Here is a 25,111-nt window from a genome sequence, read left to right on the forward strand (position 1 = left end):
ACAGTACAGATTTTGCTAATTCAGATAGACCCTTAGGTTATTAAAAATGAATGATTTTGTATTATCATGAGTCACTCATGTATAATTGATTTTGTAATTGATTTGCAGAAATGTGAAATGTGACATTCAGTTGACACAGTGAAATGTACTGACAACTTGCTAGGCCCCTCTTCTTATTGGCATCATAATTAGAAATGTATCTGACACAAAGGACAAGGACATGGCAGGAAATGAAACTAGTACATTGTGTGCATCTGAAGGGCCAATGCGCCATTGTTTTCAGTCGTGACACTGGAAGATGATATCCTCTAAAGCATCGGTGCTATGCTCGCACCCACACCCACTCATTGATTACTGTTATTTGTATGGACTGATTGTATGTTCTTACCTGGCTACAAGGACTGTGGACTACCCCTCCTCTTCCAGGATTCTAACACAGAGGACATTCATTTGGGATATTCAATGTTTTCAATTAACCTTTATGTATATGAACATTCAGCACCCAGCAGTAGAAGAGAATGTACATTTCTACCATACACATAGACTGGAAGAATACCATTCCCCTTCCATGGCCACTGCCTGACAACCACACTTGGAAGGTCCAAGATCAGGGCAATATGAATTCTGTCACTTCACCTTTCTCACTTTGGACAGGGTCTCAGGCTTAAATATAATGCATTCGTTTTCCATATGCCTGCAGTACAATATATAATCCTGTTATGAGTCTATAATTCAATACAGAGTAATAATAAATGTATTGTTGCATTTCTGACTACCTTGCAAATAATGCACATTAGTACTGCAGAAATGATTGTGAATTTTAGAAGCCATTTAGCAGTGGAAATGTGGTCAAAGTAGTTGCGAGATTACCTCCCATTAACAAAGTATTGGGATTTAAATGTTCTACTTATAGCAAGACAGCACGACAGTGAAAGAGATAAAGATGAAAAGAACGAAAGAGACAAAGTGAGAAAAAAGAAGGAAATGGAGAGTAAAGGAGTGAAAAAAAGAGTTTGAGAGTGTGCAAACATACTGCCGAGGGCCCAGAAATGGAGAGGAATGGTTGAACTCCCCCCTCGGGGATTAATAATTGTTTATAGGTACCTACTGTGGCTTTCTGGGATCATGTTTGCACAACATGCTATTGCTATTTTCCCTCTCTTATCTTTTTTCTCTCTCCCTTCCTCCTTTGTCTCTTCCTTGCCAGGAGGAAATCAGTGAGCATTATTCATCCCTGCCTGTGATGGCTAATCCGCTCCCAAAGCACCTTAGCAACGCTGGGAATTTGGAGATGCTAAAAAAAAAAAAAAACAAACCCGTACTTTACTTTGGCTCATACCAGCAAGAGAGAAAGGCTCACTAATACATTGTTAGATGTCTTTTTATTTTTTTATTTTTTTATTTTTAGAGCATTACAAGACACTCTGCCATTGCACGATACCTCTGTGGGACACTGCAGTAAATGGGGAGGTATACTGCAGCCATTTAATGCCAACATCTCTGTAATAAATTCAAGCAGTAACCTGTTCAGCTCATTATCCTCCATTAAATGGAGGACGTTCTTGATCTTCTGATCCTGCTTTCCTGTGTCTGTCTCCTTTGGAGCAGGGGAAGTGTGTGTGTGTGTGTGGAGGGAGGTTCTATGTTTGAGATTTGCATGTACAGTATGTATGAGTATGAGTGTGTGCTTGGGGTGTGAGTAGGTACATGCCTAAGTGTGTCTGCATGTGCATGAATGTATTTTTTATCAAAAAATCTGAGAATCTGTATCCGAGGCACAGAAGTACAGTGAAATGAATGCAGATAATTTAAAGCACCAGACTGACTTAATGAAGGCCAAGATGAATGACTCAACACAAAAATGAATTTTATAGATTAACCAGATGATCCATGCTGCATTTCTTGTGTCAAATTCTTAATACAGAATGTCCATTGACATTGTCCGGCCCCACGCATATTCATAAAACAAAAAATTGGAATCTATGTTTTTGAAATTCAGGGCAGAGTATCTGGTAGGTCTGTAGAATCTGTGAAAAGGCATATGATCTGTGTTTGTGGTTTGCAGGAGTGGTCAGAGTATTCAAATGATTGACTGATTGACAGGCTTTGGAACTTAGTAGATGTTAGGAGGCCATGATTAGTTCATAAAAATGCTCTTCAGCAAAGAAATATCAATAAGATATGAACTGCCACTCATCAAATGTCTATGATAGTAGTCCACGAAAAATCTAGGCAGATGTAGGTTGATCTGCATCTCAGTACTTTCCAGAAAGACACAAAAATATTGAATTCATCTGTGCATTTCCTGTCTGTTGAGCATATGCTGGGCAGATAAGGCCCAGTTCAGAATTATTTCTGGGGACCACAGAACACTTTATGCTTGCTGACCAAGAGAAAAAAAGACCTGCAACTCCAGGTGCTGCAGCTTTGAAAAGAAATATCAGGCTTAAATACAGGGATGGATGGAACCATTTTGGTGCCCTTTCAACAAAAAAAAAAATTACATTTTGGGGTCCAGTTTTACCACAAAAGCACAACTCACCCACATTCCTTGCCATTAGTCACAAATTTAAAAAATACTCATAAAAAGAACTTGGCAAAATCCTAATGTCAGCACAAAGGATATGAGTGCGGAGGATGGATTTACTCAGTTAAATCAAGAAATGAGAGACAGAAATACATGTTTTTCCCTTGTTGGGGCTGCCTGACAGTGGGGAACTTTTTCATCTGAAAGGGGGAAACATTGCTAGATGCACCTCTGCTCAGATGTCATCTGTTTTTCACTTTTATGTGTTTACTCAACAGACACTTGTAATCATTTACATAGCTCACACACAGGCACAGCAACTATTATTAACTTTGCACACAGTAGGCTCTAGGCTAAGCCTTTTTTGTTCAGTATGTGGTAATGCTCATTTCAGATATTTGAACTATATTAAAGTCCTCAAACCTCTTATCGATATGAAAGTCAACAAATGAACTCAATTATGTTTTTTTTTTCCAATTAAAAAAGCACAGTAACTTCTTCTCCCTAACCACCCAATTTTGTATATTAAGACTAACCATGAAATACTGCAGCAAGAAAGACCTGTGCTTAGAAAAGACACAGGTCGCCTCTCTCTAAATATTTCAATCATATCAACCCTGACTGAAGTATTATCAAATATCCAGACTTTTTACCTTAATTATATAGGTCTTTATGGACACAATATACCCTTTGATGTGAAGCTCCCTTAAACTGCAAAGTTTAAAGACAAATATTTTCAAGGCATTAAAAACTTGCAAAACAATTTAAGACCTTTGTTCATGTCACACTAAAGCACGGCATTCTAACCAACTTGAACATATTTATGCTCTTTCAAAAAGAAAACGAGCAGTCTGTGAGTTTGAAGATTTCTAACTTTTATTTCTCCTAGAAATGTCAACACGAATAAAAGGAATATAGATCTGCTTTAGAAAATGGTGCTGAGGTAATACTAAATAACAAGCACTGAAATAAGAAAATCAATGAGGAATTTAATTCACCATCTAGATATCTGCTTCAGTTTAAGTGCACCCCATCAATTGAAAGTTAATGTGTTTCTTTATTGGAGTAGAAATATATTTATTTTAAAAGCAAAAACTTTGTGGTCCACCTCAGCAGCACAGCGTGTATTTCTTCTCCCCATAAGGTAGACAGATTATTCACATGGCGGTGGAGAGTCTTGTCTTATGAAATTACCTCAGAGGGAGAAAGGCAGCCTACAAGCTTTGAAGCAGCTTGCTCTCTGACATCCTGTATGTCATCAGTACAATAGCGTTCCAGCATACCCATAGTACTCCGGCATACTTCCGTCCTTCCACTATGATATCTATGATTCACTTTCTATGATACACAAACTTTTTATTGCCTACACTCTAGTAGTAAAAAGTTATCCCATAGAAGTCTAGAATGCATCATAGAAAGTGAACATTAGTTAGCAGAGAGGAAGGACACAACTATAATGTGTCAAAGAAAGTAAATATTAGTTAGCATAGTTGAAGGCCATGAGTTTAATCCCAGGAAACAAGCATAGGCAGATACAAGCTAAGCATTCAGCTCAAGAATAGTAAACAAACCATGATTGTAAAACCAGTTCTCCAAGAGGTTCCATCAGAGATAAAATGTGAACCCAAGAGGAGCAGACGGGGGCATGGTCAATAGGTGTTCTTTCTGTCTACTTCTCTTCAGAAGTCATAGAGACTTTGCCTTGAGACTACATGGCAGAGGAACACACTAAACATACTCTTTCCACTTCCTGGGATCCAAATCATCCTGCCATGACCTGGGAGCAGGATGGGTGATCCAGATCCTTTGAAAAGAGGTAATGTTGTTTTATGTGGAGTAATAAATTAATATATAAAACCCTTGGGGTATAATAGAACCCCCAGTGGCTTGGAGGCATAATGGCATAATGTCCTCCTGTTCACTGAAGTAATAGAAGGTAAATCAAGCAAAATCTTATATGTGTCATTCCATTTTAGGACGCATTCATAAATGTTGAAATAAATGCTGATTATGTGAAATCAGATGAAGAGAGGTAAAGCTGGGCTTTGTGGAGTCTTAAAAGATGGATAACAGTATAATTTTCCAGGTATTAAAATTCTGCATCCTACCCAAGATTTAAGGCATATTGTGGTACTTTTTGTCTCAAGGGAGAGGTTAAATCTCAGAGAAGATCTCAGAGTAAATACCCAGAAGTGGACTCCACATTTGCACACCAATACACAAACATAGCCCCACCCCCCACATACAAACACAGGGGCCAGTGAGACAGGGAAAGATACCTGATCCAATGCATCATGTTTCACAGAGACTCATATTGATATGCCAGCATGAAAAAGCCTCTTTGCAGTGAAGAAATCTGTGACTTTTCATACCAAAATCCTGATTTATCATTGAAATATAGTAAAGCATTTATTTATTTTCAGTATGACACATTATATAATGAATTTATTGCGGTTATAAAAATGTTGATAAAAGCAGGTTTGACAACCATAGCTAATTGCTGAATTGCAGACAGAATCAGGAAGCTCTTCCTAAAACTGTGTCCAGTGTAAATGTACTGAATTAGCAAAAACAACTTAAACTACAACCGTAACACTTGCAAACATGGTCAACATTGTACTTGTATCAAACCGCTGCAGGGTGTTTTACAATTATGTGGTGAAAGTCACTGTTTATGAACGCAGTTTATTTTTCCACTGGTTTATGCACAGGCAGTAGCTTTGACACCGCTTCTGCCTTTATCGGTTTGTTTTTCACTGACAGATAGCGCGTTATTTTTGCAGGCCTGACACAAGAATCTCTCCTGACAAGCAGTACAGTTGATCCCTCAAAACAACAAAACAATAAATAAATAACTAACTAAGTGTGGGAGTAAAAAGAAGCATAAATCAGAGGACCCAGTGCTAAGCACTGAGCCTGATTAAGAGGCAATAATGCAAAAGTACACACACACACACACATGCAGGAACACACACACACACACACACACACACACACACACACACACACTTCCTGACTGTTGTGTTCACCATGTCTTAATCCTGGATCCATAGCTCATTTGTCACGACAGAGATTTCCTTGCTGCGGCCAGTGTAATAATCACTATGAAAGTGGATCAAGGCAGGCTGTGAGTGGAGGTGGGTGTCTGAGGAAATCTCCAGCTGGAGTATCGCTGACGAGCACGCCTCCCTACTTAAGTAAATCCTACAGCTTCCCATTCACACACACACACACACACACACACACACCAACATAAATGTGCACACATCAGGAACTGGCCGTGTGTGTGTGTGTGTGATTTACAGGCCAAGAAATCTGAAAACTGCATTTGCTTCACAATTGCTGCAACTAGCAATCTTTATTATTTGTGGATAAATGGGTCACTGCTGTTCTGGCGCAATCAGGAATTGGGCAGGTGACATGCACCATGACCAGTTTCCTCCTTTCTGGATTGGTCCGTATCCATGGAGACCTTTAGCTCTATTTAATCTATCAGAAATTGTGCTTTCCCCTGATCCTTGAGTCCTGAATTTACACACTTACACAGCATTGTTGGCTTTTCACTCATTCAAATTATGAACATTTCTTAATTTAAATGAATAGAACAACAAACTAAAAGGAAAATTGCTTCAAGATGTTACTCTAAGTGAGGAAACCTGAGGCATTTCTCTGTTAACTAAAGACATTTATACCATAAGCCATATTAAACCCTTTCACATTGCTGGGTTTCATAGGAGGACTTGTGTTGAAAACTTAAATGATCAGCATTGAGGGGCTGAGTGCCTTCCCGTCATCCACAGCCTGACCACTGCACCACCCCCACAGTCCCCCATAGCCTACATGCGCACAGCCCCCAGTGGGTGTGAATGTGTGAGGTCATTTCTCATCACTGGGGCTCTGTGTATGCTGTCACCCCCCAGGCACGCCGCCTACCCCTATCCAGTGTGAGATACGTGTGAATAACAAAGTTTTATTTATATTATGCATTGCCTGTAGGCACCCACCAGTCAAATTAAACACTGCTCTAGTTATGCACACATCACTACTCATGCATGCGCAGCTGTTTTGACATATGTTAAACACATTAGAATTCTGTATTCGAACACAGAAGGCAGCATTTTATGAAGGGGCTGGCCGGGGAAAATATTATTTGCTAATAAACTGGGTCATGAGTTAGTTTGGAACCCACTTCTTTGGGAGAAGTGTGGGGTCATTTCACAGCGGTGATCACCGGTGGTTGGCGCGCGTGGTCGTCCCTGGCGACGCATGGCACACAGGTGGCAGCTGGGAGCGCAGAGCTAATCAGCACCACGTGGGTATCAATGGGCAGCGTGGGCCCCGGGGGCGTCCTTCACTTTAACCTGCGGGGGAGGGGATTATCACGTGTTAATCAGCCATCCCCTGGGGTACCTGCCGCACCGACTTCTGCACTCTCATCCAGCTCCCTTGTGGAAAATAACACGCTGAATTACACAGCCGGGCGTCATAATTGACGTTAATTTGAAGCCTTTATGTTTTTGTCAGCTCCCCTGAAAAGGCAGGGAAGGGATGAAAAGGGAGAAAAGGCAAATGGAAAGAGGAGAAAAATGCATAGTTTGACTCACCTGCTAATAGCAAATTACACAGGCAGAGTCCCTCCAAGGCATATCCCATAATTCTTGGACAAGTGAAAGAAAAAAATATATACAGATACAGCCAATGTATATATACAGGTGTGTGTGTGTGTGTGTGTGTGTGTATGTGCATGTCATTTGTGTATGTGTGTGTGTGTGTTTGTGTGCGTGCAAGCGTGCAGGTGGCCCCACATGGCAAGTGGGTGTTTCACGACCCCAGGCAAATTGGCAGGAGACGTCAGAGCTAGCGATTGGTCCCCAGAAGTGCAATGTGGGATGCTAGGGGAGCACATTAAGCAGTCCTCTGAAAAACTGTAATTCTGGCATCCTGTACCTGTGGTGAGGCACTGGTCATCCTGGGTAACTGTAACTCCCCCCCCCCCTTCCCCCCCACACACTTTGCTACCAAAATCAAGCTGATCACGGCAAAGACAGTGCCACTGGGCACTGTGCGCCCTCAGTGGTACTCTAATATCATCCTACACAAGTCTCCACTTTGGGCCAAGGTGAATCCAAAAGATGTCCCTAAAACGTCCTTGAGATGACGGGTCATATAAAAGGTCCTTGAACAAGCACAACAGCTGTGCCAATGGCCTTTCATGGCAAGAGACATATGATCCTGTTGTAAGAAGTGTATCTACTGTGATGCCAGTGGAATGGACTGTGGATGCGACAGCACAATTCCAGAAGGTGGCAACTGACATTCTGGAACTCCTTGTTATGAGTTGAGGCAACAGATATGTATTGGCTGTTCAGGATTACTTCTCTAAGTATGTTAATCTGTAAGCTATGGAAGATCAGGAGTCCACAATGGTTGTCAAGTGTCTGTTTGAAAAGTATTAGGGGACATTGTATCCCTGAGGCTCTACACACAGACTAAGGATGTCATTTTGAGTCCGATCTGGTCAAAAGCATTTGTGAGTTGCTGCACATGAAGCAGACAAGGACCGACCCATTTCAACCACAATGTGATGGTATAGTAGAGCATTTTGAGAGAATGCTGATCAACCTACACGTCAAGATGCTTTTTTAACAGTCAAGTGAGTGAGATGAATAGCTTAATCAAGTTGCTCTAGCTTACAACGCCAGCCCTCACTCTTCCACTGGCTTTACTCTTCCTTTTTTTTTTCAAACACACGGTCAAGAAGCTCATTTGCCCGCCAGCATATTGTTGGACTCCTGACCACAGTTGTATTCTTCAATACCTGGGTCCCCAGAGGTTATGCTGCATGCCTGATTCAGAAGCTGCATTCTGCTCTTGGAGCAGCCACAGAGAACAGGGATTTTGCCTATCATCAGCAGAAGATATTCTATGACAAGCATGTGAACCATGTGCTCGCAGATCAGTGACTCTACAACTGCTCACCACAAACTGTCATCATGTTGGAAAGGTCCTTTTGAGATTCTAGAATGCCTTGGAGCAACTGAAGAGAACCCCGGTGTGACCTATTGAATAAGGTACCTGCTTGACCATCAGCATACACATGTGATCCACTACAACCATCTGAGACCATGCCATTCTGCGGTCTGCTTGGAAGACTGCTTGGAAGACAGGCCCCTGAGGAACACAGGCCTGTGAATCATCTACCTGTAGACAGCTCACCTTTACCATCTCATCCTGGACTTTTGTCCCACCAACTTTTACTGGCTAATGTGTTTGTTAGATTGTACACTTCCTCAAGTTTACACTATTGATATGACACATTAAAAATGTATTCCATGTTTGAACACGCCTTTTAAGAATGGGTGTAGGAAGTAAAATGCATTGACTAATTAACTGGGTAGACTTGAAATGTTTGGATAAAGATTTCCTTAAACATGGGGATGCTATTAATTATCAGAACTCCCCAAATGAAGGGAGAACACTCGCATACCACTCCACATCTAAGTACATGTTCAAAAGACGTATTAGTGACTTATATTTAAGTACCTCAAACATGTTAAAGTCACATCTATTGACATGCATAATGTGTGTATACATTTTTTACTTTAAAAATACATAAGTGTTCAAAGGAAAGAGAACCGGCGACGCAGAAAAAATAGACCACAAAACAGGAGGGAGGCTTCAGAACTGAATAGGTAAAAACCATCACACAATTAAGTGTATAGAAATTAAAATGACGCTCTTTAGAATTGTCTACATGGTAGGTTTATTTTCGCTTTTCCCATAGCAACTGTCCTTCACAATGCACTCTTCATGTGTGGAAGTGTGCGCGTGTTGTCATATGGAGTGGAAGAATTTGTTTGCCAACTGACTCTTGAGTAAACTGCAGGTCTCCAAAGGGTCAGAGAGCTTGTAAAAACGAAAACCTATTTTCTCTTCTGTGTTGTACGATTGATGATCCCAGGAGAGGCCATTCCAGATGGGCAAGGCCAGTCAATTTGCCACTTTGGCGAACAATCAATCAGAGCACGAAATCCATCGGTTGGCGAGTGAATCAGTTTACATAGGCTGCAAAACGTGAAAAGTCCATAAAAAAGTTACAATTTGCGCATCTGTGCTTGATATAAACTAGATTTATACTGGCAGAGCCACGATCCGCGCTAATGGTTTTACAGCACTACCTCATTCGCGCCATTTGAAATTATATTCACGTTTCCTCAAACAATGCGTTCACATGTGGGCGAAATGAATAGGCAACTAATTCATTAGCTGCTATCATTATTGAGTCGCTAATATTTCATTCACAGAAAAACGGCGGTTCAAATGGAAAAGAACCGTGATAAATCAATTAACAATAACGTCACCTCTAGTTGTTCTCCGATGAACACTGCTACTGGCTTTCGGTTTTTGTAACACGGACAATCTGATGGGATAAGTACGTTATTACAGCTTTGTGCATAGAAAATAGGCCTTATATTCGCTGACAAACGCTTTCAGTGGTGAAATATAATTTCTGCCTTATTTAAAATCAACTTTTATAAACCGCAAATCTCTCCTTTAACATTTAATTACACAACTAACAGGATTATATGAGACAACACAGGTGGATTTTCTGGTAGTGAAAACAGAAAAGGAACGAAAACAAAATTAAGAAAAAAATAAAATAAAATGCATTTAAATTTTTCACCCTGCGCGTATAGCCTAGTAGCTATTCAATGGCAGTCTTCGTGATTTGTGTCCGCATGCACATTACTTTGGACACTTGACCAAAAGAACTAGGCTATACAAATTCATAATAACACCCTTTACGTGTACAGCAAGGATATCTCTCTGTGGCGTGCTGGTGTCTAGGAACGGCTGAGAATCAAAACACCATAGAAACCTGCAAACCAAGCCAGACAAGAAATAATGGGGTCATTAAATAATGACTTATCAAAATCATACATAGATCAGTTGCCATTGACCAAGGCACTGGCCTCAGAACTGGAGTTGGTCCCCGGGCGCTGCACTGTGGCTGCCCACTGCTCCTAAGTAACTAGGATGGGTCAAACGCAGAGGACAAATTACCCCATGGGGTTCAATAAAAGTATATCTATATCTATATCTATCATACAAGCTACGGAAATAAGAAATCGGGATACAGAGGATGCTTTGCCAACACAGCCATGGATCCACATCGTATAAAACATTCCCAATAAAGGAGCACGGAAAACACCACATAACATTTACTGTAACAGCAACTGGGCAATTATAGCCTGTACTTTCGCGGTTATGAGGTAGCACGATATTTTCTGTTTATTTAATGTGCACACCCAGCTTTGGCGTTAATTATCCTTAGTTGTTGTCCAACTAAACTAAAAAATAAAATAATTTATAAGAATTTGCGTACAGTTTATGTGATTTTGCAGTCCGATGTTGTCTATGGACCTAGTTTTCCAACAGCCCATTTTGCGCAACATATTTGCCTTCAGGCAGGAATTCAGTGTAAGGTTCGGGATCTGTCATCATTACCAACTATAGAAGCGTCGTCATTATCACCTGAAATAACAGAAAAAATAGGACTCTTGCTTTAAAAAGTAGGTTAAGGCATTCAGTCAATGGCTGTGCTTCCATCACACCAGCTGCGCATGAAGGCACGCTCATGCCGTCTCAGCACGTCAACCGACAAACTTATTTTGAGTGGCCCAGAAAATGCAACAGAACACATCTGTTGAGTTACACTGAGTTTCCAAGTCGAGTCTCGAAATTCAAATGTAGAATATCTCTAGTTCAAAAATAGTCAATGATTCAATTCTTCATTACGAATAATTTGGATTTCCAGTCCACCACTGGAAGCCTAATGGGTTGCCTCTCTATTCACAAGGACAGACTTCAAACCGATGCTCCAGAAATAGGCAACATATCGAACTTGATTTCATGCCACATTAACGCTGCTGTGGGAGGCCTGTTCGGACAGATAAAGGAACTTGGACAAAATGTACTTTTTTTCTCTGAATAATTTTGCACAACTCCATGCCATCATGCGTAACTTATAGTCATTGGTCGTTTACTGTTTCATTAAAGAGGCCTGAGTCCCCGAATGGTAGTACCCAGAAACGCACACGATTATGTGTTCATCTTTTTTACTTTCAGAAGTGCATTTCCTTTATTTCAGCACTTGGACAGCTCCAGGAAAACTGGTAGCCTACATTCTCACGCATAATCACACGGACACACACACGTATACAAAGTAGATGTTTTGTAGTGTTGGCAAACAAAGATTAAAAGCCTAAAACGCATCCTATTGTCCTGACTATTTTAGAATTGTCCCGCTAACAGTATCGGATGGGAGATTAGTACAGTTCAAGTGGTTTGTAAGGTAAGAGTGTCACTAATAGGCTACTGAAAGGCATTCCACTAAGAAGGGAAGAGGAAACGTCGCGCCGGTGTCAGTATGTAGAGATTACATGCTCTGCATGAAAATTAGTATCGCGCGCAAACGAATAGGCTACCTCTCAGAGCCCCCAAACACCATTGGCTAAGAATCAAAGCCTGTAGATAAAGCAAAGGGCTACATTAATGGCGACTTTGAAAGCTTTTCTTGTTTTATGACTTAACTATTCCACCAGTCAGCCATAGCCTAACGGGCCACTTGTTGTTTCTTGTTCATAAAGTAGGCTATTATGTCAAATTCGTTGCCTTTTCTGTTTTTCCCTCGGTCAACTGGAAAATTCAAACCAGGCCTGAGGAGACCGTCCCGGACAACTTAGAGTGGCAGCTGCGTGGTGCTGTGAAATTTGCCAAACAATTGGGATCCCTGTTCGCAATCCGCCCGCCTTTCTGTACCATTTGCATAGGCTGTTCTGGTTGATTGACTACCGTGGCCGGTCCGTGGGACCGCCCTTTGTTCTTTTATCACCCAAATTGGTGGGTATGACAGGGCTCAGGTAGGGCGGGGAGGAGAAGTGACGGATTAGGCAAACTCTAGGATGTGCATGGGAACGTAAAAATATGCCGCTTACACAGAATCGTTAAAGCTGTTTGCTGCCACTCTTGGCCCTCGTGGGCCGTAGTAGCTAGGTCATTTGTGGGCAAATAGGCATGGCTTCTTTAGACAGTTGGGCTCTCCATTAGCCCGGTTCTCATGTAATAATATAACTTGCTTAAAGTAATGGTGATCTTAGAAGGGTTAATGCTGTAGTCTACTTTTTAAACGTATTTACCATTTAACACACTCACACGCACGCACACAGGCACACACACGCGCGCGTATGCAGGTATGCACGTATGTGCACTCTGAGCAATAAAAACACAGTGGTGGTACATTGTTGTTGTTTAAGAAACGTATGTCTCGAATACAAACTGAAACTACAATAATGTTCTATTTGTGTACTAAAAGTACATTTAACCAGCAAAAAGGTACAAATTAATTATGTATTGCTGCCCAGGGGTACAATTTTATGTACCTACCGGGTACCATCCTATATGACAAGAGTGTGTACCTTTTTGTCTGAGAGTGTATGTATGTAGCCTATGTATAGCTAGTTATAGTCTTGGTCTATATTAGTTTTCATCCGACCCAGACGATGATTTCTGCTTATGTTCGGCGAGGAGGAAAGAACCCTCCGTTCCAGATCGGTCCTAGGTTCTGATATAAATCTAACAGTGATTGAGATGGCTGGGGAGACAAAATCGCGATTTGCTTAATTCTTAAAGATTACATTTACCTAAATGCACAGACAAAAGTAAACTGGGTCACATTTTTAAGATAGACGCAATCGGAATTAGTCTCATACGGACACAGTGAGCATGTTATGATTGTGGCTACAGAACGAAAGAGTGCACGTTTTGAAAATATTTTATAAATGAGCTGATTATGTTTTGTTTTGATAGCGCTTTTAGCATCGGTTAAAATGGCCATTTTAACATAGTAGAAGTGAATTCACCATAACAATTCGGCTACAACAAGAGAAGCAAAGACATGTAAATATAAGTAATTGTTTTTTTTAAATAATAATGATAATACGGAGACAGTAATTGGAGAAGACACTATTTTGGTGCAAGAAGTTGTCGTTAACCGAGTTAAGCAAAAGCAGTCTGTCTTCTGGTGGACAAGAAACCGCGAAATCCCAAGCCCAGTTAATTCCTTATGTATCTCTGCCCTCCTATTAATATTCACTGTTGCGGAAATGAGAAACTGGCGTACTGCTGGCAGTATGATTACTGCTCCTCTGGGATCTTCTGTTTGTCCTAAGTAATTGATAGTTAGAAACTGTTCCAATTAAATATGCGGTCCTGGTGCGAGAACCTTTGCTGGCCAAGATGCAAACGCACATCGCTGATAGTGATTTGTAAGCAGTGCAATTACAGTTGGAATGAAACACTGTACCAGTATGTCAAATGCTAACAAGAAAATCCGCAATGAAGCCATGCTGTTTCCTTCTGTACATTTTATCACTTCATGGGTGTTTTCAGATTTTTTCCGTCTTTTCAAATTATGAAATCATTAGACGTGTATGTTTGATTTGAACGATATTTTTGTACCCGGCGCAATTTAAAAATTCTGGTTTTCACTTGGAATTGCGTTTCTTCTTTCCATTCTTTAACACGAACACTTCTCTTTTAATGTCAAAAAGAGATCTCAACTTGATCCACAAGGAAAATGTTCAAAAATGTTCAGCCATTTACGAAATGTAAAAGCCTTACTCCAGAAGCATTAGCTATGTCCTGCGAAGGTCGGTCGTTTCTTTACTGAATTACCTATATTTAAAAATAGCATACTGTAGCCTATGCCTGCATAAGCAAATGGGAACTCAGGGAAATAAAATACAAAGAGTAGCGTGTTCGGCTGAAATAGAAGTGATTCATTGATTTCGGCTATGCTCCGGTTATAATAATATACCGGTTATACTACTACTACTACTACTACTACTACTACTACAACTAATAATAATAAAAATATTATTATTAATAATAATAATAATAATAATAATAATAATAATAATAATAATAATAATAATTTCTTCGTATAATTATTATGTTTATTATTGTTGTTGTTGTTGTTATTATTATTATTATTATTAGTAGCAGTAGTAGTAATAAGCTAGTAGTAGCAGCAGCAACAACGGTGGTGGTGACAGTAAAAATACAGTAGAATGTAGAATGTACCAATAAAGTCCAAGATGACATTTTTCGGTGGTAGGACACGCTGAGATGGAATGTTTAGTTCGGAGCTGTGGATGTCCTAGCAAATGTTTTAGAATTGATTTGACGTTTGTCTTAAAAATTAAATGCAACTGTAATTCCACCCCCAATCTCTCTCTCTCTCTCTCTCTCTCTCTCTCTCTCTCTCTCTCTCTCTCTCTCTCTCTCCCTCTCTCTCTGCACCTGTGATAAATAAATGAACACAGTTTTGATAACAACCACTATTGTAGATATATTCTGTTCATCGAATTGGTTAGTGTTATACAGCCATTCTGTTGCAGATGCTGTGATTCACAAAAATGCACACGAACTTTGCCGATTAGGGAGCCATTTGTTATAAATGTTTTCTTTTTTAATTTTTAGACATCGCTTCCCTTCTGTCCAATAATTCCCATGTGGTCGGTAATTTATAAATGTGCAAGCTATCTCTCTCCCTCTGTTTTGCTTTTTTCACCCCTTATCCCCAAAGCCCCTGTGATTCCCGGGGTGCGCTTGGTTTTGTGTGGTCCCTGCGTTTCCAGGCCTGTCCCACTTTGCCACTATTCTGAAGGGTTCCTTCAGCTCCCTTGCACCTGCGTCGCTGCTCGGTCCCTTCAGGAATTCTCTGAGGCTTGTAATCGGCTTTGAGAAGCCATTGAGTTCGCAGCACAGAGAAACTTCCCAACCTCACAGCGAGCTGGCCGTCTGAATGGGAGTCAGCGTGGGGCGGCTCTCCAAACCCCGGCACTGCCAAATTCCAGCAGAGTCGCTCACAATCACTCCTACACAGGCTTCGCTACCGCGAACCCGCAGCGGAGGGAAGAGAAAAAAAGTTCAAGAACTCTTCTAACAAATGACCAAGGCAAGCATACAATTCCCTCATCACTCACGGTGCGGGCAGCCTGAAAACGTTTTGCAATGTTGTGCACAATCAAGGTTGTCCACATTATTTTCTTGTCGCATCAGTGCATTAATTTTTTGTCAAACATTTAATGTTGCATTTTATGAGTACCATAGGCGGTACTGGTTGTGCCGTTCTTGTAGACATAAGAGCTTCTTAATTATTTTTGTGGTGCTTTCCCTCGCCTAAAAACGCTTGACAGATGGGCATCTGTCCAAAAAGCTGTCTAACTGTCCAGCGCAAGTACATTACAGAATTCTTGTTTGGTCACAATTTACGTATTTTTCCGGCAAGGGGACAGTTTCATAGGCATGGGTGATTTGCTGTCCTTGAAATTTTCCTTGTAATTTGTTTTCCCAGCAAAGGGCAGAAAGTTTCCTATAAAGTTGGCATTGCTGTCGGTCTCCTTTTACACGAACTGCGAATTTAAACCAACATCTTGGTGCTTAAACGACTGGAAGAATGCATAGCAGATAGAGCGGCACAGCATTTCAGCTCTTGGAAGAGCAGTGGATTAAGAGGCTGCAAGATTGTTAAACATGTCAACGTGTAATTGCACGATAAGGCCCTCGCGAGGAATTTATTGGCCCAGTTGTTATTTCTCTTCCTCTCTAATCTCGTTCAGCACATTCGTTCTGTGCAATCTGTCTCTGTAATCTTCTGTGACAGAATGGCAACCAATGGCAGAGAGCGCTTTTTTTGGTGGGAAGAGAAAATATGCAGAGGCGTGATAAACTGATGCTAATTATCCACATTTAGGACACCGAGTGCAAGAGATCGGGGTTTACAAATAGCAAATGGGAGCCAACGGTGATGGCTTCTTAGTACGGAATATATCGGCGCCTACAAGATAAGGCGAGCGTCCCATCCTTTTTCCCAGTTTTATAACATGGTAAATTATTTTGGCGAAATTTACCGGAACATTTCTCTTTTATTTGGCGGAGTGCCATGACTTACTCCTCCTTTGTGTTTTCAATGCAAATCCGTGCAGCTTTATGTCTGCAGATTAGACGCAAATAGCAGTTGTACTGGTAGTCCTCTCTCATAGGTGTGTAGGTACTCGGTGATATTCTCAAGTACAAAAATATACTTTATTTTCTGCATACGATCATAGGCAATTGAGGCCGCCAAATATTGTATTTTCGATCTGATTTCCTTTGTGAAAAAAGACGCGTATCCAAATAGTACAATATATGTACTATATGGAAACCGTAGAAAAGGCATTTTGAAAGCAGGAAAAAATAAAAAACTTTAGCTCGATGTATAATAACATAATAATGCAAAATTCCTCATTCAATTTTAGAAATATATCAGATTACAGAAAATCACGCACGTCTCTTTCAACTGCATACATGTATAAGAACTAACAATAAGCACAAGAGCACTGGATCAAAGAATTTCGAATTAAAATATTTGCGAAAAATGTTCAAAGAGTTTCAACGGATAAACTCTTAAAAAACTTAAACAGTGGTGCCTTTAATGTTAGCCTATATTAACAATTTAATATTTGACCACATTTCATTAGTCTACATCCATGGGGTATAATAACTATGATTCAGAACAAACGGTCAGTGAAATGCATACTGCTGTCAGATTTGCATGTGTTTCAGGACAAAAAGAACAAAAAATAAACTGCATTATTTGTCGGCCTATGTAGCTACAAGTATTATGCCCATTTATAGCAGAGATTTTCAAAACCATTTCCAAAACTGGTAGTTTAGTGAAACTGAAATTTTGTGCTATTTTATTATGATGTTCGTTAACCAATACATTACTGCTGTTCTAAATCATATGCGAATTTCATAATATAATATATAGGTTATTAGCATTATCACACACACACACACACACTCACACACAAGACAAAAGTAAAAGAAAATAAGAGGGATGGCATGAATAAACTCTTTCATTTCTCTCTCTCTCTCTCCCTCTCTCTCACACACTCTCTCTCTCTGTCACACACACAGACACACACACGCACACGCACACAATGAAAGTCCGGAACCCTGTGAATTAAATTACGTTTACATTTCGTGTGCATTGAGTAGCCTGATTGTAAGATGACATCGGAGAAGTCGAATCCTCATAGAAAGTTAACATATAAAATTAAAGTCCTGCACCCTGTGAATTAAATTACTTCTAAATTTCGCGTGCATAGAGTACACTACTCCATATACAGATCGTAAACTAACATCGGAGAAGGCCGGGTTGAATCCTCGTTGTGCCACTTGTTGCGGTGGAACTCACGGGATGACATCACTGTTCCGGTCGGTAATCGTGAAAGACTTTGACTTGCCGCTGACCCCAGGGTTAGTCCTTCTGGCTCCTAATCCTATTCTTTCTGACACAAAAACACTCTCCACTACGGGTCTCATTCATCTTAATCCCTGATGACAGTCATCAGAGTACGAACAAAATTTTCTTGACGGCCACCTTATTCAAAGAATTTCATAGCCTATATTTTGTCGAATGTAAAAAGGTCAACGTATGCTATATATTAAAATATTTAATTAGTGTTTCAATTTATGTTTGGGACACAAATGGTAAATACCTAATCTAAAAAAAAAACCCCCCAAAAAAAAAACAAAATACAAATGCTCGTGTACCCCATAGCTCAGTTTGTATCATTAGAGAGTCCATCCATCAGAGAATGATGTGATTTTCTTTGTATCTGCCGCACTCCATATTCAATTGGAACTTCTTTGTGTAGCTAGAGATCAAGGCTGAGGCCTTAAACTCTGACCTCTGGTTCCCAAAGAGACAGGCGAGTTACAGTTAAAAAAATGTTATTACCATATAGAGATACCTTCACCACACGTATATAAATATATAACCAATAAAATGACTTCATTTTGTTTCAACGCCGAATATATGTTACGAATAAAACAGAAGGAGACGGCGGGGATCATATTGATAAACCAACGTGTTCTTTCGCAAAACACGGAATCTTCTTAAAACTTTAGCATTAGTTTTTTTTGGCGGCAAATATATTCTAGAAAAGCAGGTTGGAATTATAGTGTACGTTTACATGTTTTAGCTGGACATGAGCGTATTCGCACTCACCAATTGTTACATGGTATTTTGTGTTTTGTTAATCAAATTGGGCAACGCTTGCATAGTACGTTCATGCGCGTGTTTAAACGCGTTTTATTAAGACCTTTAAACTGGAACAGTGTTGTTGCCTACAGATATGCCTAATTTCCTTTAAGGTTCTTATCAGCTGGAAACGTAGAAAAATGTAAAACACAGAAATTGTATGTAATTAGTTTATTCTCTCTCGTTGTTCTCTCATGATGTGAAAAATGCGGTGGCACAATCCATTTAACATTTTAATTCATGTATCAGCTGCACGCTGTTTGTTTCAAATATTTTAAGTAAATGCAAAAGACGAAGATTCCTTTTTAAATCAACATGCTGATGCGTTGGAACCAATGTCAACAGAATGGGAACCGTTTAAAAACTCAGTTAGATTCGTACCTTCAAAGTGAGTGATTAAACACGTTGTCAATAACAGTTTCATTACAAAGACTTTGTCCACTTTACAAACAAATGTAACACTTCCAAGAGAATTATGATTAATCAGCAAAGAGCCTTCAGTTTGCATAACGATCGTATTACCCAGAAATTGGCTACTGTAATTTTCACAACTCTAAACAGAATGGCCTACTCGTAAAATCGTATTGATACTAAACTGAAAAACAAAAATGTATCATAAAATAACATTTACCCATCACAGTGTAACTGAATTGCTTAGCTTTAAAGACACTGTCTTAGGATTCGTGTGTGTAACAATCAGTACTTTCAAAAATCTGCTTACATTTATAGGCTATCATAAATTTGACACAAGCCAATAACAACAACAACAACAACAGCAACAACAACAACAGCAATAATAATAATAATAATAATAATAATAATAATAATAATAATAATGATAATAATAATAATAATAATAACTCATACAAATCACACATATTTCTAAACTTCTGATCTGACATGTCAATCAGTTTGGCTACCATAAATTACAGGCTATATGAAAATTATCAATGAATATACATTTTAATAATAATTTGATTATTAAAATTATATTAATTTCATTAAAATAAATTATTTATTTGCGGCTATTTTTCATCGATGTTCCCTTTGGCTCGCAAGGCCTATCCATTATAAACCAAAGCTCAAAGCTGCCAGAGCTGTGTAATAATTATGTCGATCATTACTGACTAATCAGTAACAATTATTACTGACTAATATGTAATTACATGCCGTTGCCATTTGTTAGATTCTTGCTTTGGGTACTAGTAAGTTTGTGTTTTCTATATGAAGTTCATGTTTCTCGCAATCACTTCAAAGAATCGGTTTGTTTTCAAATTGAAGGTCAGAATATTGACACTACAGGCTACACTACATTGCGCGTGTAGCGGAGAAATTCTGTCTACAGAGAGGGAATATAGCCTAAGAGTTGATTTAAAATGACCATGTTCTTAAACTGAATTGCATTCGCATTCATAACACAAAATAAGACAAACAATGAAATGTGTTACACTTTTTTCCAGAACCAGGGAAACATATATGCAAAATTTATTTAACTCATAATTCAGCGCAATATCAGGATAGCGTTCTTTTCTGGCAGAAATGCATTTTGTAAACTATTTACAGTTGCACTCTCTTGACAACTTCTAGGATATTACAAAACTTATATACAATTTGCAAGAAATATTACAACAGAATGAAAATCCAGATGCAGAATTTTACATTTACAAACGCATGTGTAAAATGGAAAAGAAAAAACTTTAACTTGTGAAACATGTTTGATGTGTATTCAATACACGGGACCATATTCGGTTTTGTTAGTTAGGAAAATTCATGGGAATCTGCAAAGAAAATCGAGGTAAATAGATACACTGAACACACTGAAACAGCGCATTGGCTTCAAAACTTTGGATTGCCTTCAATTAAAGTAAACTTAGATTTAACAGGTGTCGACAAAATAAAACAATCCATCCTAATATGTTTTCTGCAATATCGTATCTGTTTCTAAAAGGCAAACAAAATATTGTGTACCTTCAATTTACAAGAACACCAAAACATTCTGTACAAAAGGTAGGTAGGTGAAGACCTTTAAAAAGAGGTAAATATTTGGTTACGAGTTTTCTCATGCTCGCTGCAGGTTGAATTATCGTATTATTATTATTTTTAAATATGTGTCAGTGGAACCGTTCCGTTTACCCCTGCTGTCGTGCTTTGATAGTGCTGTGGTAATGTATGAAGTCTGCTTTGAACAGACGGGTCAACAGCCTCCCCCGTGGGCAAATACATACTTATCATTTCCCGCAAGTCCCCTGGACAAGGAGCTCTAGAGTGAGTGGTAGCCGGAGGGCTTACACTTGGTTCCGATTTCACCAGAGACCCCAACGTGGCGATAGACCCCGAAGTGGCGACACTCGAGTTCTGATGCTGTGTGTAGGATATCCCGCCGTATCCCGACGGAGAGGCGCTAATATAGGTCTGGGAGTTCGAGATTGGGCTGTACTGGAGAGCGGCCATGTCGTAGCGGTGCATGGGCTGGGGGTTGTGTGGGTGGTGCGCGTGGTGATGGTGCGCCCCGCTGCCGGGGTGCTGGTTGTAAGCTATATGCGCTTCTTGCATCATCGCCGCTGCCGCCGCCACCTGGCCCGAATAGGCGCCGTTTGCCCAGCCGTTTAAGTGTGCATAGCCGGTACTAGCTGTGCCTCCGTGACTACCAGGGCTGTCTAACCTCTGTCCGACTCCTGCTAGACTCACCCCGACCCCAAGACCAACACCTCCTCCGCTGCCACCCCCGGTTAGCAAACCGCCGGCTAAAGAGTATTTGTCTTTTTTGAGCAGCGTCTTGGTCTTTCTCCTGGGTCTGTACTTGTAATCCGGATGTTCTTTCATATGCATGGCCCGTAACCGCTTTGCCTCATCGATAAAGGGTCTCTTTTCCGCCTCAGACATAACTTTCCACTCCGCACCCAGCCTCTTACTGATTTCAGAGTTGTGCATTTTGGGGTTCTCCTGTGCCATCTTCCTCCGCTGGCCCCGAGACCAAACCATAAATGCATTCATAGGTCTTTTTACTCGGTCTTGATTAGCTTTGCTCCCGTTGTTTGGCAACGTTTGGCCCGAATTTGTATTGGTTTGCGGTCCTGGGGAGTGCAGGTCCGTTTCCATCATCATGCTATACATTCACCTGGCTTTAATGTTTCAACCAACACAGAGAAACATTCAGTTTCGACGCGTCCGGCTCAGTTGGCGCAACAGATCAAGCCTCCACAAAAAATAGAAGGACAAAAATAAAAAAGTCAAATAATCCAGTGTGATAATGATACTTCTTTGGACTGTTCTCCGTCTCCACTTCTTTTTCACATCCACTGTGATGAAAAGCGTCTTTGAGCTACTTTCTCTTACGGGGTAGAGAAGTTAATAGTGCGGCAGCCATGTGATGCGCTTTGACAGCCATTAAATGTGCTGGAGGCGACCAATGGCGTTTTAGAAATGATGTGATTTGCATGGAGTTGGTCAGGTGACATAGAGAGACGAGAACTAACCAGTGGGAGGAGTGTGACGGGGGTCACTCTGGCCTTTCGCGCGGAAGGTAAATATTAATAAAGGAGTTAGAAACGTTCGTCTCTGCCAGGTAAAGTACCCTATGCATGATGTAAAGATTTTTATGAAATATACTAACGAGATTGATCGCGCAGCTATTTCCACACTTCAATTCTTCTAGAAAATGATCTATGTGAAGTGTTGTGTGACAACAAATAAAATATAAATAAAGACTGCATGATAGGTTTGTATTTGTTTGCGTCCAGACTGGACCCTAACGATGTCCAGATTGTATAATAAAGTACGCGAAACATATAATTCGGGGACACGGAACAGAGCTTTGAGAGCAAACTGAGGAACAAATAACCTGTTATCCCTCTAAGATCGTGAACTCACACGGTATATAACCACTCAACTCAAGGGGAGCCAATATTTTTCTGTTTGTCAACAGAATAGTTTACAGTAGCCATGTCACGAGAACTTAAAAAAAATAGTGAAGAATTTAAAAGAAATGTGAACAAAAAAGTAGTCTCCTTATCGCCGAGGGCCTAAAAGATTCCACCTGCTGCTCTGCGCTAAGATAATATATACGTTACATAGAACACATAACAACACATAATATTAGCAGACGATATGTATATTAACACTCAGGCCAGTCGAAAGAGCTACCAGTACATATAGTGATATATTTATTACTATGTAAACATTACCTCAATTATGCTTTCAACTGCACGTAATATTCGTATTCCGAACATCTATGTGTGTTGATAATAACAAGAACATGTGCACATTAAAATCTGCCGTTGGGTTGCGTAATGGCACCTGATTGGATTGCGCAATTCAAGTTGTGAAGGGCAAGTGTAACATTTGGATGTAGGTTAGATTTAGGCTGGTTTGTAGTTCCATCAGTGGACATGAACGCTCATCTTATTGCATTTGCCCTGAAGATGAAATAAAAACGCTATTTATCTATGTCTTTATTTATTACTGATATAATCACATCAACGGAGTGCTAGATTTAGCTCAGGAGTGACAGCTGTGACTCTGTGACAGCTATAGGCCCAGTATATTTTCAGATAAAAGTCGCCTAATTGTCAACCCCCTTTGGATTCATTTATACTTTCATGTGTTGTTGAAATTTTGGTTATTTTGGAATCTCCCTACGTTTAAATTTGCATTACATATGTATCATTATCTTTATTTCCCACGACTCGCAACCAATGAAACCCTTTTTGCAGAGTAAATTTCAGCTACAAATGGTTTCTTGTTGTGACGGTTGCTATGAAACAGGTGACTGACGCCCACAACACGTGCCAGCCGAGCCCTCTTTGTTCTGTCCTACCACAGGCAAGCTCTGAATGGCACGCTGAAATTATCGCCGTCTTCGGTGCACATTATGTTTGCCAAATAGAGGGTGGCTTGTAGTGAGGATATATGAGGATAAACCGCAAGCACACATACTAGGCTAAATGACGCAACGCGAATACAAATTGCAACTGTCTGCTCAATATTATCGCGGCACAATTGTTTTTCTTCCTTACATTAATTGTATCACGAAGCTTATAGTGGGAAACTATATTAGAATTTTCTAAATATTTTCGGGCTATTTTTGTTAATAATACAGAAGGGGATGGCATACGATCAAAAGTTTTATAGTCAAAAATAATTTTACAGTATTCGTTTTACAGTATTCCTTTCATTTTCGGGTCAAACTAAGAAAATGAAAAATAATTTCAATTTAAATAATGAAAGTGAGTCAATTAAATTAATAAATGTGGTATTTTTTCTACATGAACATATACATCACATCTAAGCAAACAAATAACATAACGGGATATGTTTACTCTATAATTATAGTTTAAATATGCTATCATTGTTACAGCAGGCTACCACTTAATGTAAAATTAATTTGGTTATTTTATCCTCGTGACGCTAGTCTTTCTAAATAGCTTGGCAAGCGCAGCAGCCACTCATATCAAATGTCACACCTTGGCAAACATTGGTTCAATTTCATACCGGCCGTGGTAAGAATTTCTTCCGTGTGAGCGATTTGGTGTCGTCCGGGGACTGGATAATAAGGGGGTGAAAGCATCATTTGGCTGTGGAATATCAAAGAAATCATTTTTGCAGCTGTTGGAGCACGCGTCATCGCCGTCTGCTGGTGGTTAATAAAGCGGTGCTAGGACATGCCTTGGTGCTGAAAGACAGCGCTCCACAACAACAAGCTTAGGGCAGTTTTTACAAGCCTCACAGCAAAGAACGATAATGGCAGGCCAACTTCATTGTGAAAAATGCGTGCGCAATACGAGCATAGTATATATATATATATATATATATATATATATATCAATTGACCTTAAACTGGATTTTTTAAAAAAACTATAGGATTACGATGCCTTAGGCTTTACCACTTGTTCGAGAACCCTATGAATAAATACTCGTTATAAAAGTACCTAGAAGGCTTTTTATTTCATGTAGAACACCAATTAATTTAGTCTAGAAAACCCTGAGAGGGTTGAATCTGGAAATCGCAGTTCACACTGTGAGAAACGCTCACACGTATAATTCAAATTTCACAGCTGATCTGTTCTGAAAACCCCAATCAACTACTAATTGAAGGGAAAACAAAATATCCCTTCCCTACCGCACAGCTAACGATTTAATCATTATATCAGAGTTTATAGCTTTTAATTAGGCTAATGCTTATACTATATGGAATGAGATAATTCAATACAAGCCTCGTTGAATTGTGTAATTGGGTCAACATCCAGCGATCACACACTCGTCAATATTCAAGCAGCGTTTTCCGTGGCTTTCAGCTGGAAAAACTCAGGATAAAAAGTGAATCCAACAAGCTACAGACACAAGCAACACCTCACGTTAAACAAGACTGTCTAACAGTATAACTAAACACGTGATAATTACTGAAGTCTCAGTTGTGTACAATCACATGT

General features: G+C 39.8%; 1 protein-coding gene and 1 long non-coding RNA gene across 3 annotated transcripts in view; both read right to left on the reverse strand.

Annotated features, from left to right (window-relative positions):
* Positions 1–4,743: 4,743 nt before the first annotated feature.
* LOC135241010 (uncharacterized) overlaps positions 4,744–25,111 on the reverse strand; it is a 134,759-nt gene continuing 114,391 nt past the window's right edge. For both annotated transcript variants that reach the window (XR_010325854.1, XR_010325853.1), the window contains one exon: positions 4,744–6,888. This is a non-coding gene — a long non-coding RNA (uncharacterized LOC135241010). The remainder of the gene's footprint in view (positions 6,889–25,111) is intronic.
* LOC135241023 (transcription factor Sox-1a) lies at positions 18,840–22,644 on the reverse strand. The gene has a single exon (XM_064311123.1). The coding sequence runs from the start codon at positions 21,795–21,797 to the stop codon at positions 20,784–20,786; it is 1,014 nt and encodes a 337-aa protein (XP_064167193.1). The 5' UTR covers positions 21,798–22,644; the 3' UTR covers positions 18,840–20,783.

Source organism: Anguilla rostrata, chromosome 15 (genome assembly GCF_018555375.3).
Source record: "Anguilla rostrata isolate EN2019 chromosome 15, ASM1855537v3, whole genome shotgun sequence".
Lineage (NCBI taxonomy): Eukaryota > Metazoa > Chordata > Actinopteri > Anguilliformes > Anguillidae > Anguilla > Anguilla rostrata.